Consider the following 15111-nt stretch of genomic DNA (forward strand, 5'->3'; position numbering starts at 1 on the left):
AAAGAGGCCTTCTCCTCGTTTATTTCTCTTGCAGTGAGGGCACAAGTCTCTCCATACGAAATCTAAACGAAGGCATTTACTTTCAGTCAACCCAAGGTGACTACAAATTAGTATTACCTTTACGGAAAAAGAAAAGAAAAAGAGACAGCTTAATCTTTAATCCTCAGGAAACTAAAAAAAAAATCCATGCTCAAATCATCTGCTGCTTCCAAGTCTCATTTCTTGTATCACGCAGATTTCTTTTGCTGCAAGAAATTCAGACCCACATGTCAGGCAGATTTAGCGAGGTAAACAACCTGTGATTGAGAAAAATAATAAAAAAAATTACCCCGAGTATAACGCCCCAGCCATCTTCAGTGCCTCACCAAGAATTCAAGAATCCTGTGATGAGGTCGGGCTGAGGCGCAGACAGGGAGGAGGGCCCAAACGAAGCAATTCCCCTCAGTTAATCATAAGCAGTGATAGAAGTGGGTACTCACTAGCTTCTCTTCTTCCATCTTGGCCTTAATGTACGAGTAGATAGCAACGCCGGCAATTGCGATGGTTGTCCCTATACCTGTCTGTGTTGAGATCTTGTTCCCTGCAACCAAAAAATAAAATGTTTGAAAAGACTCGTTGGCAGGGTAGAGGGAGAGATTCATATATATATATATAAAAGGATTTCAGTGGAGATCATATGAAGCGTACCAAAAACGATGATGGTGAATCCTATAACAAAGACACGCTTCAGCACGTTGCCAACTGCATGGGTTAGAGGAGCTACTCTCTCGAGCGTATTGGTTGCTAACTGTGGATATAAAAATATGCGCTTTTATCAGAATTCTTAGCGGATGCTCCGACCTGTAAGTAATTAATTCATTGCAACGAATGTACTTGCCTGATTGTACAAGTGATAGAACATGCCAACCCAAAACAGATCCGAGAGGAATTTGTTCATCCCAACCTTCGCAATTGCATCACTAAAACCGTGCTGCATCAGCTTAGGTCCCTCCACCTGAAACCAAACCGAACAGAAACTAGTTTCGTAAAATCTCATAGGATGATTTTACAGATTACAGTCACTAGTATTTGACTTAGAACTTACAATGATTGCTGGAGGAATGCACACAAAGAGAGCGATTATGGAAATGTACGCGTAGACATTCGTACTGTCCATGTCAACCTGCCACAAAAGGACTTCTGGTGAGAGAGAGAGAGAGACTGAGAAAGCGGGGTTTAAGAACAAAGACCATGGCTTTCTTGGAATAGATGCTCCTGTAAGTGAAGGAGATGTTGGAAATCATGGCGCTGATGAAACCCGTCCAGTTGAATGAGAGCTCAGTAAGAGATGCCATGGCAACTCCTTTATTGACATGTCAAAATGAAATATGTTAATTTCGTAGCCTCTGATCAAGCAAACTGGATTATGACAATTAAATAGACAAACTCGTAAAAAAAAAAAAAAAACCTATTTGCTCTTATGATTGTAATTTTAATCACAACCACAAAACTGAAGAATCAATATCAGTTATTTATATATCTTGTTTCCAAGCAGTCCTGCCAAGCAGTGACAGAAAAGCCAGAAAGAAAGTTTAGTCTCAAGGTGTGAACAGATCCCGTATTGAACGATATTAACAGACATAAACATGAAACCAACTGCAGAAATAATCAGTTTGAACTCACCGATAACGACAGGAGCGAGAGACAGCCATAGTGCGAGTGGTATCTGTTGGCCAAGCACGAACTGAGAAGCAGACGCGTTGAAGAATGGCTCCAAAGCTGAACGAATGAAAGCAGGTTAAGGAATAGTTCCACATGAAAAAGAAAAACGGAAAAAAACAAATGTTAGAGAAGGAGAATTTACCTTTGACGGTGTGGGTGAAGGAGACTGCCACCGCCGCAAAGGAGACGTTGCTGGTAACATGACCTAAGGCATGGCATACTGCGACGGGGATCAATAGCTTCAACAGGTTCGAATCTATTGGCTACACACCAATACCCAACAGTCCAATGAACAGCCTTAGGTATCCTTTAACGATTATTCACCAAGAATTTACATTCTCTCTTCTCCTCTCTTAGCAACCACCATCAATCATTAATAATTCCTTTGACTCGAATTATCAAAAGTTTAAACACCTCGTATAATCCATCAATCTAAGAGAAATTTTCTATCCGTTTAGGAAAACAAAAATAACAAGACAGTCATTCTTCCTTTGACTGAGTGACCCAATTCGGCTTATGTTTCTCATCATTTTCGATTGAAGTAATAGAAACTCCTCTTTTTTTTTTGGATAAATTTTTATCCCTTAAAATTTGTACAAAAATTATCGAGTTTATCATATCTAAAAGTGCATGTGTATGCCGCTAGTTGTGATTCTTGTGGAGGGTAAAAACAGAGGCGGAAGAAGAAAACAGAGGCGGCTTCACTTACAGCGCGCTTGGGAAGGCCCACGGCCCAAGACACCAAGCAGTAGATAACCCCGACCAGCAGATGCACCACCGAGACGAAGCTGCGCATGACCAAGTAAATTTAAAAAACCCAAGCCAAATTACGCCGTAACCTCAGAAGCATCTATATATGGCTTCGTCCACACTTTACTTACTATGGGTAAGGGAAGTAATTGAAGATCTTCTTGTTGAGTATATTGAAGATCACGTTGAGGAAATACCTGTGAGGGCATTACAATTTACAACACTCTTTTCATCAACCAACTGTTCAAAGCCAAGAGAGTAGGAGAGGAAATATTGGAATCACGGACTACGTACCACATAAAGAAGAAAAATCCGGTGACGAGTGCCGGATACTTCTGAGCGAAGCTCAACGGAGAAATTTTTGCCTCTCTGTAAATACGAAAAAAATAAACAAGGTCACAAAACTTAGCCGGGACATCGGATTCTCCGGCCAACGAGTCGGAACGGGAAAAAACGAACCTCACCCGGCGGAGTCGCTCCCTTCGGCCGGAGACGACGCGGCGGCAGACACCGGCTTGAGAAGGTTCCTTTTTCCGGATACGACGTTTCTCCCCTGCGGCTGATAAGGAGAATATTGCTCGAGAAGGAGCGCCGGGCGGAGCTGTCTTCCCCAAATGAGATTCCCCCCTCCCCCAATCGAATTGTTGGATCGAGCAGAGACGGCGGGAGAAGCCACACGAGTGACTCGTTCGAGGCGGATAAGGCCGGATACTGTAGCAGTCCCGGATAAAGCCCTCGACTCCATCGTCATCGTCCGCGTCGGAGCAAACTCGGTTCGAGAAATAGGAAGTTAAGGCGTGCCGAAGGAGCCGAGAAAATTAGTAACAGTGGTCCAAGTGAAGAGGACTATTTAATTTTCTCGTGGACGTAAATAATGTCATCAGTCACGAATGGCTTTCGGGTATGGAAAGATGGATGATGGAGTGATCACTGTGCTCAGCCACCTTATCCTCCAGGAAAGGCCTCTGAGCGAGCGCCTGTCTTGTCCAATCCTTTCAGTTTTCAACCCCTTATCGCTCCTAGTTACACTTTTTCTTCCTGCTTCCCCATTTTTTCGATTTGGATATTGTACTCGAGCAGCGCGTCGACGGAGGAAGAGGATTTTGAGAAACGGACATTTCATGTTTAGTTGAACAGGGTGGATTATTGGCGTGTAGTTGCAGAGTTGCTCGACAAAGTTTTGAACAGTAGGGTCATCACTCACAGGTTAGGGGAAAATTATTTCTTCCATCGGCCCGAACCGAAATAATACTTGGATTAATGGGCAACGAAATTTAAATTATTGAAAAACGTGACCTGTTAGTTAGTTGGCCTTGACGTAATTTAATGCTATTAAAATAGAACCAGCCATCAATTAAGAAATTAAGAACAAGACGTGGGCCCATTAAGTTAGACCAGGTTCAACCAATGATTGGACCGGGTCCAATTGTGTCACCTTCTTATTTTTTGTACAATATATTTATTTTTTTAAGTTAAGCATGAATTAATCTTGGTTGTTAAATTTTCTACTTTTATATTGAAAGTAAAAGGGAAAAAAAACAGGAAAGAAGATCGAATAAACTTTCAAAATTAGGATCAGATAAATTTTTGAATATTTTAAAGGGATAAATGTAATTTTATACATTTTTTAGGATAATTGGCATAAGTAAGTGTTATTCCGTTTTCTTTAAGTTTCTTAGGCTTGAAGTAGAATCGTTCTTCTATGAAGCCGAAAAATGGTAGAAGCTCTTACATGTGAGCAAGATTGGTTGAGAATTACAATGTAAAAAGATTACTTTTTCAAAAGTTGTTTATTTTGTTTATGTGACTTGATGTGTTTATGGTAACTTGACATACGATGTTTATTTCTTATATTTATATTTAATGAAGATTTGTTTAGGGCAATGTATATGTACAACTTTAGGTGTGACTATAATATTTTAATCTTTTGTTTTTAGGTGAAGTAGAACAATCTTGAGAGAATAACAAGTTCAAGACTTATTTCAAAAGTCTTGTAATCAAACTTATTTATTGCGTTGTTTTACTAGTTTTGTAGTAGCTAAGTGACTTCTGTATTTAAATTTTTTCACTCTGTTTAAGACTTTGAAGTGATATTACATTAACCGTTCTAGTATCTTTCATTATTTCCTCAAATTCCCATGGATAGGGATTCTTATATATCAATCAGGACATGAATTTTAGTTCATGTCCCGAAGTGGTTAGTGGAAAACTGATGACTTCATACATAACTAACATGACTCAGAAGCGTAAACGACAGAAATTGTTTTCCGCCCAATTTTGGCATTCGCATCTCTCTGCCGCACACCCTCTCTCGTCTCCACCGTCCTCTCCGGTCTCCCTCTCAACGACCTTCATCTCTCGCTGCGAACGTCCTTTCGGCGTCCTTCTCTCCATCTCGGACTCGCTCTCCCTCTGAACCTCCCGCTCGCTTCTCCATTTCGCTTATCCCTTTCGGCCTCCCTCTCTTCTCCCTCTCTTCTCCCTTTCGGCATCTCACTCCTTTCTCCCTCTCGCTATTATCTTTTCCCTCAAAATACCTTCCGATTTCTTGCGATTTCCCCTATTTCGGTTTCGATTTTCTTCGATTTCTTAATTTCTACTTCGATTCGGCATCGATTTCAGCCGTCGGCTTCGGTTTTCCCCAAAATTCAGAAGGTACGACTAAACCCTAATTTTTTTTTTCTGATTAAATGGGTGTTGTATTTGATTTAATTTTAGTTTCAGTGCCTAATTTGGGGTTATTTGTGCATAATTTTTGGATTTAGTGTTACGGCTTAGGGTTTAAATTTTTAATTAGGTTTAGCGTGTAGTGTTTTTAGGGTTTGGTGCTCTGTATTTAGGGGTTAAGTGTTTAGGGTTAAGGATTTATGGTATCGTTAGGGTTTAGGTTATGGAATTAGGGTTTAGTTTTTTTTTTTTTTTTTTCAATTTAGGGTTGAGATCTGTAAACGTACATCTCCTTAGCTCTATGACCGATATACGATTTTAACTGTGCACGAGACTTTTCTGCTGCTGCATATCCATATTGCTGAACTTGAAGACTATCTGAACACACAGTGAACTCTTGTACATGCATATTACTGTAGTTCTGGACATGAAATTGATCAAGAACAGAATCTTGCTTGATAGTTGAGGTCACAGATGCTTCATTCCCCTTATTTTCAAAACCTACACTGGGGCTTTGACCACCACAATCTGCCGCTGCATTGGTCATATTTGGTTCAATCTTGGCACCATTAATGGATTGATAATGAACCTTTGTTATAAACTCCTCTTTCATGCGCCTTTTATCTAATTGAGCCTCCGCCCACATCTGCTTTTTAAGAGCATTAGCTGCTTCTAAGCGCTCCTGCAGTAAAGTGTTTCATATCATTGCTACTTATAAGAATAGCCAAGCTTAGTAAAAGAAGCATACAACAACACCGAAAAAACAGATTATTTACCTCAAGAACCATGCGGATTGAGTTGCCTTCAATTGCCACTTCAATTAACGCAACAAGTGCACTGAGTCGCTCTTCAACTGTTAGATCAGAATATTCCCCTTCCATTAAGCCCTGGACCCAGGGCTCCCCTGAGTTGCTCTCATCAATCGCAGTATCATCTGGGTCCAAATTGCTCACCTCAAGGGAATCAGCAACACAATTAACAGACTGACCATTAACAGCACCAGAAATGTTTTCATCATTATTGGAAGCTACCAGTGGAGTTATAGGAGAACCACCCTGCGCTTGTATATTTGGTGAAGAAGCTTCTATCTTAGTTCTATTTTCCTCATCTGGACCAACCACAAGGTGCATGTCATCAACTTCAGGATCCTCAGCACCTTCACATTCGGAATCTTCCTCCCTTTCAGCATCATTGGGATACTGTTCCTTTTCGGGTTCTTCAGAATCCGAAAGGCCATTCTGAAATATTTGTATTTTCTCCCTTGCAGCTGAAAGAATTGCCTCAGCATCAACAGGATCCTTCCGGAATGCAGGTCTCAGACAATAGGTTGAAGGGGCTGTTCTTTCAAAAAGAAGGGAGTCCCTAGAAAGTGCTGCAGCAATAGATGCCTCCGGTGTTTTGCTAGTTGTCAAGTCCCGCAGTCCAGATTTCTGAAACAAAGAGAATAAATAAGAAAATCAATAGGAAATAGGGACATACATGCACAAAAAGTAGAGAGACAAAATTTTTTTATTTCAGAAACAAACAAACAGAAACATTCACACCAAAACGGTGGACATAGGGCTCTTTTGAAGGGTAAAAAGTTGGAAAGTTAAAGTGGCACCATTTTGGTTTTAAAAAACTCAAATAGGTTCTAAGCAAAAAATAGATCTCATTAACAGGCAACTGTCTGGCTACATACAGGAGACGCTCTTTATTATTTGGAAAACAAAAACATTTTTCAAAGGAGAATTTTACAAATGTGAATTGGCTTTCACCGGAGAAGCAATTGCATGGCTGGTAGAGTTTTGCTGTTATTAGGAGTCTAGTTTATCAAAATAAAGTGGTCGACACCAAAACCTGCCTCTTTCCATCTCCAATTTGTAAACTGATTTCATTTGCTTGAACTGAGAGTGGACCAACAATTTACAGGTTAAGCAATAAAACAGCCACTTCTTGGACAAATCCAACTACAAATATGTGTGATGAGATGTCAAATACAACATGTGTTCTGATTAGGAAAATTAGACAAGTTATAAACTGTTGTTCATTTAGTCTTTTTTTCTTTTCAACTTCAGTTTGTACAAACAAGTCATTTGCTCCTGATCTGTTGCTCAATTGGTACTTTTTAACTTTCTCTTAATTCTTTCTTCTATCTTATCTCATTTCTAAGTTATCAACTAAGATTTATGATGAACCTCAGGCTGGATGAGCAAAACAAATGATCAAGAATAGGTCAAAAGAGTAATACAAAAAGATGTCAGATATATTATTATGTGATTTTACCTGAATCTTGTCAGCGACTTCCAATATCGTTAAGCCTCTATCACCTTCAAGGGATAAAACATGAAATGTAGCAAATTTTACAGTTCCAGGTGTCAGGCGGTGACTGGATCTGCGATTATGAGTATAACCTCTTTCTTGCATTAGAGCAACAACATTGTCCACAGTTGCACCATTACGTAAGGTAGAAATGATGTCTTCTCCATCATGACCTTGCAAAAACAATCATAAATAAAAATTGCACAAGAAGGATAAGGTCTATATCCAAAGACTTTTAAGATTTTCACCTCGTTGTCATCATGAAAATACGCCCTTTCCACACTCCTTTTCTTCACCTGAGGCCCAAATCCAGCTGATAGTGCAAATTGTCACAATATTTCTGGCCATGTTGATGGACTTAAGTGACGCTGCCAGCTGCATATATCAAAACCCCATGCATACGCCTGATGCAAATACTAATTATGATGAGACAATCGAACAAACTAATTTTGCAGCCAGACAAAGCATGATATTTCAAATGGGTCATACCCCTTCAACAATCTGGGGGTGTCCACCTCCAGGATTAGCAGCATTGTTCTGATTAGCTCCCAGCGCAACAGAGGGTGTTCTTGCGACATCCTCGATATCTTTTATAATGGATTTCAGAAATGCTATATGTACTTCTCCCAATAACCTTGGATCCTGAAATTAAACATTATAGGGTTTAGGGTGATAGGGTATAGGGTTTAGGGTTTTTAAGATCTAGGGTTTTCTGTTTAAGTTCTGGAATTAGGGTTTAGGGTATAGGGTTTAGGGGGTATGGGGTCTAGGGTTAGGGTTTAGGATCTAGGGTTTATTAGGGTTTTTTTATGGTTCTCAATTACTGTTTAGAGTTTACTGTGTTTAGTCTAGTTTGAACAAGGTTGAGTCGCCTACACAGGCGTCCATTAGCCAACGAAAGCCGACCCCCATCACTGACATGGTACATTTTGTAGTGACTGTGAAGTCATATGGGGCTCTACCAGAGGTGTTCAGTGAATTTGGACTGGACGTGTGTGTGTGTTTGCATTGTTTAGTGCATCTGCAATGAAAATAGTTGATTAATTTTGGAATGTTTTAGAATGTTGTTTAAAATTTTTGAAGTGCTATGGAATGTTTTTGCCATGTTGTGAGGAGATTCGGGTGTTATAAATATCCACTACATGGTATTTTCTTATTTGTGGTTTTTGTTTTTGTGACGGGTAATAAAATAACAATGAATATTATTTTGCTTATCGTTAATAAAACTTCCCGGTGTTTTTACAAGTTTTCTTCCTAGGGTATCGTTAATACCCCAACAAAAACAAGCTTGACAACAACATCGAGCAACTATGCCTCATATGCACAGACGTTAGTCTTCAACAAAGAATTAGGAGGTGATGTTTCAGCAGAGTTTGCAGTGACATAAGAAACTAAAATATGACAGATTCTCTCTGTCTCTATGTCTCTTTCTCTATATATATGATGGCTGCAAAATGATCTGAAAAGTGAAAATATGACAGATACATCAAAGAGCTAAAAAAGTTGCAAAAATCTGCAAAGAAAAAGAAATCATCAAATGGGAAGGGAGTTTAAGACCGGAAGGTACTGTTGCCTGGTGATTCCCCCTCTTGCCAAAGCCACTACTATACTACTATGTTATTTGCTTCTCTGGGAGTGTAATTCCAAGTACGGTAAAGTCACAACATATGCATCAATCTCTTTAAAATATATCAACAAACGTTTGGAACTACAAGGGGAGACGAGAAACTATCCAAGCAGAGTCGTGGGCCCTGAATGAGAGCCTTTAACTCTGCCTGTGTACACTCACAGTGTCCAAGAGGGTAGAGAAGACCGGAAGGACACAACCAAGTAACTCCCTAACAATAAATATTATTTTGCTTATTGTTAATAAAACTTCCCAGGGTTTTTACAAGTTTTCTTGCACATAATTTTGCAAATCCTTTCTAAGGTTAAGTATGGAGTCTAGCGCAAACAGTTTGTTTTTCAGTCTTAACTGAATACTTAAGCTCATTATTTTCTGCTCTCACAATTGTTGCGTCACCCCAGTAACTAAAAAATGCACTGAACAACAAGCGAGAAGGATATTTTTGAAATAAGTGAGAGAAATATGATATAGCTAAATCTGGGAAATTGGGATATTAAACAACAATAAAAAGTAAACTACACCAACCCATCTTCCTGTTGATAGATATCAAACCCAGTAAATATTGAGCTGTAGACATATATGAAGCAGATCTCCCTTGGCATAGTTATTGCGAACATAGATTCCAGACTGCGGTTTCATAATGACTATCTAAAGTTTTCCCTACCTCCAATAGTGAACCTATCATCCTCATTAAATGATCCTTCAACCACATGGCAAAGGGTCGGCCAAAGAATAATTAACAACTTATACTACAAAAGAAAGATCAAGTGGGTTATAAAGATTAGGTTCTCATTCTCAACTCAAAACTGTACCATGTAATCCTGCTTGTTCCTTGATTAAAGTATTCTGCATCAATTCCGCTGCCTCCCTCACTTTCCTCCTTGCCCAAAATACACCAATGATGGCACTGTAAGTGGCTTCAACAGGTGCGTGTCCTGAAAGAACCATTTCATTAACAATGTGTGCAGATTTGTGTAAATCCCTTTTTCTGCAAATAGATACCACCAAAATATGAAAGGTCTCGTGCTCAGTGGAAATACATCTTGTTTGCATACACTGGTACACCTGAAAAGCTTTGTCAAAAGAATTCTGACTACAAAGTCCCTGGACCACCATGTTGTACATCTTAAAATGAACGTTTTTTGTGAACCGGCTAGGAGTAACCACACTAAGGATCATTTCATCAAGCAAGTTTGTTGCTTCTTGGAATTACAAGATTCGCATAGGCCATTTACAAAATTGTTGTAGAGCCCTGCGTCTAGTTGATACCCTTGGAGTTTCATCCTATCCAAGATTTCTAAAGCTTCCTGAAGTTTACCTTCTTTACAAAGTCCATCTATTAATGAACTATAAGTGATGTTGTTTAGTAAAAGACATTGATTGGCCATCTTTTCCAGCAGCCCCATTGCCTCAGAGGACCGAACTCTTTTGCATAGACCATCCATCAATGAACTGTAAGTGATCACATTTGGTTTAATATTCTTACTACTCATTATATTTAACAATACTAGATCGTATAGTGGAACAGCCCCCAAGATTATTGTAATATAAAACATGTTTATTATCAAGCTTACTCTTTTTTGTAGAACTAGTTATTCTGATTACGCCCTTTTTTTTCTGAAAATTCTTAGGGTCTGACGGTAAAAGAGAAGCTACATCAATGGGCACCAAAGCTTCAATCCGATGGTCGAAGAAGATCACACCATGCCAAGTTCAGCAACTTATAAGGGCGGAACGTGATGTAAAGAGAGCTCTTCTGGTATTTGATGCTGCAACAGCTGAGTATGTGAATGGCTTCAAACATGATCATACCACCTATGGCCTAATCATCTCCAGGTTGGCCTCTGCTAACCAGTTCAGGTCTGCTGAAATGCTTCTTTACAGAATGAAAGAAGAGGAATGCAAGATTACTGAGAACATTTTTCTCTCCATTTGTAAAGCCTATAGCCAGGCCCATAAGCCATTGGATGCTCTGAGAATTTTTAACAAGATGAAAGAGTTCCAATGTGAACCCACTCCAAAATCTTACCTCATAATATTCGACATTTTGGTAAGTGAAAACAGATTGAAGATGGCCCAAGACTTTTACAAGCATATGACAAAAGCGGGTATTCCACCTAGTGTTGGCTCTTTCAATATCCTTTTGAAAGCACTCTGCAAAAGCAGTCGTACTCTTGATGCAGCATTTAAGGTGTTTGAACAAATGCCTGTCAGGGGATTTGTTCCTGATTGTTATACGTATGGTACACTGATTAATGGGTTGTGTAGGTTGGGGCAAATTACCAAAGCTAGAAAACTGTTACTAGAGATGGAAAAAAAAGATTGTTCTCCTTCAGTTGTTACTTATAGTTCGTTGATCCATGGCTTGTGTTTATCCAACTGCATGGACGAAGCCTTGGAGATGTTAAATATAATGAGTAGTAAGAATATTAAACCAAATGTGATCACTTACAGTTCATTGATGGATGGTCTATGCAAAAGAGGTCGGTCCTCTGAGGCAATGGGGCTGCTGGAAAAGATGGTCAATCAATGTCTTTTACCAAACAACATCACTTATAGTTCATTAATAGATGGACTTTGTAAAGAAGGTAAACTTCAGGAAGCTTTAGAAATCCTGGATAGGATGAAACTCCAAGGGTATCAACCAGATGCAGGGCTCTACAGCAAGTTTGTAAACGGCCTATGCGAATCTTGTAAGTTTCATGAAGCAGCAAACTATCTTGATGAAATGATCCTTAGTGGGGTTTTTCCTAGCCGGTTCACAAAAAACGTTCATTTTAAGATGTACAACACGGTGGTCAAGGGACTTTGTAGTCAGAATTCTTTTGACAGAGCTTTTCAGGTGTACCGGTGTATGCAGACAAGATGTATTTCCACTGAGCACGAGACCTTTCATATTTTGGTGGTATCTTTTTGCAGAAAAGGGGATTTACACAAATCTGCACACATTGTTAATGAAATGGTTCTTTCAGGACACACACCTGGTGAAGCCACGTGGACTGCCATCATTGGTGGATTTTGGGCAAGGAGGAAAGTGAGGGAGGCAGCGGAATTGATGCAGAATACTTTAATCAAGCAACATGCAGGATTAAATGGAACAATTTTGAGTTGAGAGTGAGAACCTAACCTTTATAACCCACTTGACCTTTCTTTTGTAATTTAAGTTGTTAATTATTCTTTGGCCGACCCTTTGCCATGTGGTTGAAGAATCATTTTTTAATGAGGATGATAGGTTCACTGTTAGAGGTAGAGAAAACTTCAGATAGTCATTATGAAATTGTAGTCTGGAATCTATGTTCACAACAACTGTGCCAAGGGAGATCTGCTTTATATATGTCTACAACTCAATATTTACTGGGTTTGATATCTATCAACAGGAAGATGGGTTGGTGCTGTTTACTTTTTATTGTTGTTCAATATCCCAAATTTAGCTATATCATATTTCTCTCACTTATTTAAAAAAATATCTTTCTCGCTTGTTGTTCAGTGCATTTTTTAGTTACTGGGGTGATGTAGCCATTGCGAGCGTAGAAAATAACGAGCTTTAAGTATTCAGTTAGGACCGAAAAACAAACTGTTTGCGCTAGACTCCATACTTGGCCTTAGGATTTGCAAAATTATGTGCAAGAAAACTTGTAAAGACCATGAGAAGTTTTATTAACGATAAGCAAAATAATATTTATTGTTAGGGAGTTACTTGGTTGTGTCCTTCCTATCTTCTCTACCCTCTTGGACATTGTGAGTGCACACAGGTGGAGTTAAAGGCTCTCCTCTAGGGCCCATGACTCTGCTTGGATAGTTTCTCGTCTCCCCTTGTAGTTGCAATCGTTTGTTGATATACTTTAAAGAGATTGATGCATATGTTGTGATTTTATAGTACTTGGAATTACACTCCCAGAGATGCAAATAACATAGTAGTATAGTAGTGGCTTTGGCAAGAGGGGGAATCACTAGGCAGTAGTACCTTCCGGTCTTAAACTCCCTTCCCATTTGATGGTTTCTTTTTCTTTGCAGATTTTTGCCACTTTTTTAGCTCTTTGTTGTATCTGTCAAATTTTCACTTTTCAGATAATTTTGCAGCCATCATATATATATATATATATATAGGGAATTTTACTAAAATACCCATTTAAAATAAAATATTTTCAAAAACACCGACGTCATCAAAATATATCTAAAACTACCCAACTTTGACGGGTCAAATGCCTATGTTTGCAATCAAAAGCGGCACTTAAGCTTTGATTGCTTATGTGTTGCCACGTCATCATGGCAATAAAGTTATATCAACACGTAGTCTACTGTGTCATTATTTTACAACGTCATCTGCCACATAAGCTACCACGTCATTAAATAAAATATTAAATATATTTTTTTAAAAATAAAAAAATCAAATATATTTCGTACTACATAAGCCCTCACTTATGTTTTTTCTCAAAAATCTCTATTCCTCGATCTTTCTTTCCCCTCGCGTCTCCTCTCGCCCCCTCTACTCTAGCCGCTGTTGCCGCTCGCTCTCCTGTTGCCGTCGCTCGCTCTTCCCCTTGACACCCCCTCCCCCTCAACTACTCTCTCTTTGTCTCAACCTCATCTTTCATTATTCTTTTTCGCTCCCCTCTGTTCATCCTCTCGCCGCCCCTTTCTCAAAACCAAAAACTATCATTTCATCTCTTTAGAGCCTTCTCTCTCAAAACCAAAAACTATCATTTCATCTCTTTAGCGCCCTCTCTCTCAAAACCGAACCTTATAATTTCCTCTTAGGGCCCCCTCTCTTATTACCCTATTATTTCACTATCTCGCCGCCCCTTCTCTCAAAACCGAAGCCCTATTCACCCTCCAAACCAGAATTTGAATTTCAGAAACCGATTTAGCAGGGTACCTTACGAGATGACACCTATCCAGACTGCTTTTTCTGTAGTGAACAAGTTATCTTTCTAAATTCATTGATCTGTTTTAACATTTATCTTTTGCTTTGAGCTTATCTTAGGTTTTATGTCAAGTAGCACAGATTTGTTTGTGCAATTTTTCTTCTAATGCCAAAACTTGGATATATTCAACAAGGTAATGGAATGAGGAAAATGAGTAAGCCTGGTATTCACATCCAATTGCAGAAGGTTTTCCTCGGTAAAGAATACTTGTAGAAGGTAGCCAAAGTTGAATCTGGGAACGTTATAAAAAAAAAGAAAGAAGAAGCTGAATCTTGGAATGAACTTCAGTAATACAATATTTCTTCATGACATTTTGAATAAATTTTTGGACTAGTGAGGAATTTTCCTATATTCAGTTTTAAGCTCATTGCTGCAAAGTAGGTTTCTAATTTGGAGAAATTTGTCCTTTTTCAATGTCAGAATTTGAGGCCACCAATTCCAGCACACTGCCCACCTGCTCTTCAAGCTCTGATCGAGCAATGCTGGGCCCATAACCCGGGGAAGAGACCGGAGTTCTGGAATATCGTGAAGGTGTTGGAACAATTTGAGTCCTCCCTAACTTGTTGTGGGACGCTTGAACTCGTGCCTAATTCAACTAGTCATGAACTTGTGCCTAATTCCTACTTGGAGATTATAATCCCTTGAGAGACCATCTGTAGATTTTCTTGTATAGGCTTTGATGGCGCTTCCTAGAGTTCTTTCTTCTCTCGTGTTTATGTAAATGCTTCCTGATCATTAAACCTGTCCTCAAGCAATGCGGTAATTCTTTCCTTGTGAAGATCTTTCTGGTTAAATAGCAGCAGAGGGGAACACAAGCACACTGAAGTGCTTTCAGGCGATGAGATGACAGCTTTTCGGACACTCTTTCAGCAATGTCATTTCTAAAACTCTGGTTGAGTTGTTTTTAACCTGCTCAAGTTAATTCCGATCTTTACAATAAATCGTGCAATTATGTTAAATTCTGCTTTTTTTTTTTTTTTTGACAAGCTCACTAAAACTCGGTGTAAAAAATTTAGCCACCTCAGGTTTAGAAGTGAATCTAAGTGAATGTAAATTCTTATAAAAAATAACCTTGTTTGTTTTTCATCTGTTTAAAAATTTATATATTTATCAAACTTATGACGGCTCTCCTGACGTAAA

The 15111-nt window shown here is 39.0% G+C and overlaps 2 protein-coding genes across 4 annotated transcripts; one reads left to right on the forward strand and one right to left on the reverse strand.

The window, feature by feature from the left end:
- Positions 1-63: 63 nt before the first annotated feature.
- LOC137954235 (triose phosphate/phosphate translocator, chloroplastic-like) lies at positions 64-3219 on the reverse strand. The gene is made up of 12 exons (XM_068801648.1): positions 2916-3219; positions 2746-2820; positions 2583-2648; positions 2411-2489; positions 1844-1964; positions 1663-1758; positions 1230-1342; positions 1085-1162; positions 878-994; positions 688-787; positions 480-580; positions 64-245 (listed from the first exon to the last, which is right to left on the reverse strand). Exons 1-12 carry the CDS (start codon positions 3200-3202, stop codon positions 228-230), a joined length of 1251 nt encoding a protein of 416 aa, XP_068657749.1. The 5' UTR covers positions 3203-3219; the 3' UTR covers positions 64-227.
- A 1493-nt stretch (positions 3220-4712) lies between these two features.
- Positions 4713-14907, forward strand: LOC137954867 (pentatricopeptide repeat-containing protein At5g46100-like). 3 transcript variants are annotated; one of them, XR_011113125.1, is made up of 2 exons: positions 4713-5106; positions 14392-14907. XR_011113125.1 is itself a non-coding variant. In XM_068801776.1 (2 exons), exon 2 carries the CDS (start codon positions 10707-10709, stop codon positions 12156-12158), a length of 1452 nt encoding a protein of 483 aa, XP_068657877.1. In that variant the 5' UTR covers positions 4713-5106; positions 10678-10706; the 3' UTR covers positions 12159-12399. The 3 variants fall into 3 exon arrangements, 2 of the variants coding, with proteins under 2 accessions (XP_068657877.1, XP_068657871.1); XM_068801776.1 differs by lacking the exon at positions 14392-14907 and adding an exon at positions 10678-12399; XM_068801770.1 differs by lacking the exons at positions 4713-5106; positions 14392-14907 and adding exons at positions 10451-10500; positions 10678-12399.
- The last annotated feature ends 204 nt before the right edge of the window (positions 14908-15111 follow it).

This window comes from Aristolochia californica, unplaced genomic scaffold (genome assembly GCF_029961685.1).
Source record: "Aristolochia californica isolate CCGP_79_NKW_82.1479 unplaced genomic scaffold, dmAriCali1.0.hap1 SCAF_1, whole genome shotgun sequence".
NCBI classification, from domain to species: Eukaryota; Viridiplantae; Streptophyta; class Magnoliopsida; order Piperales; family Aristolochiaceae; genus Aristolochia; species Aristolochia californica.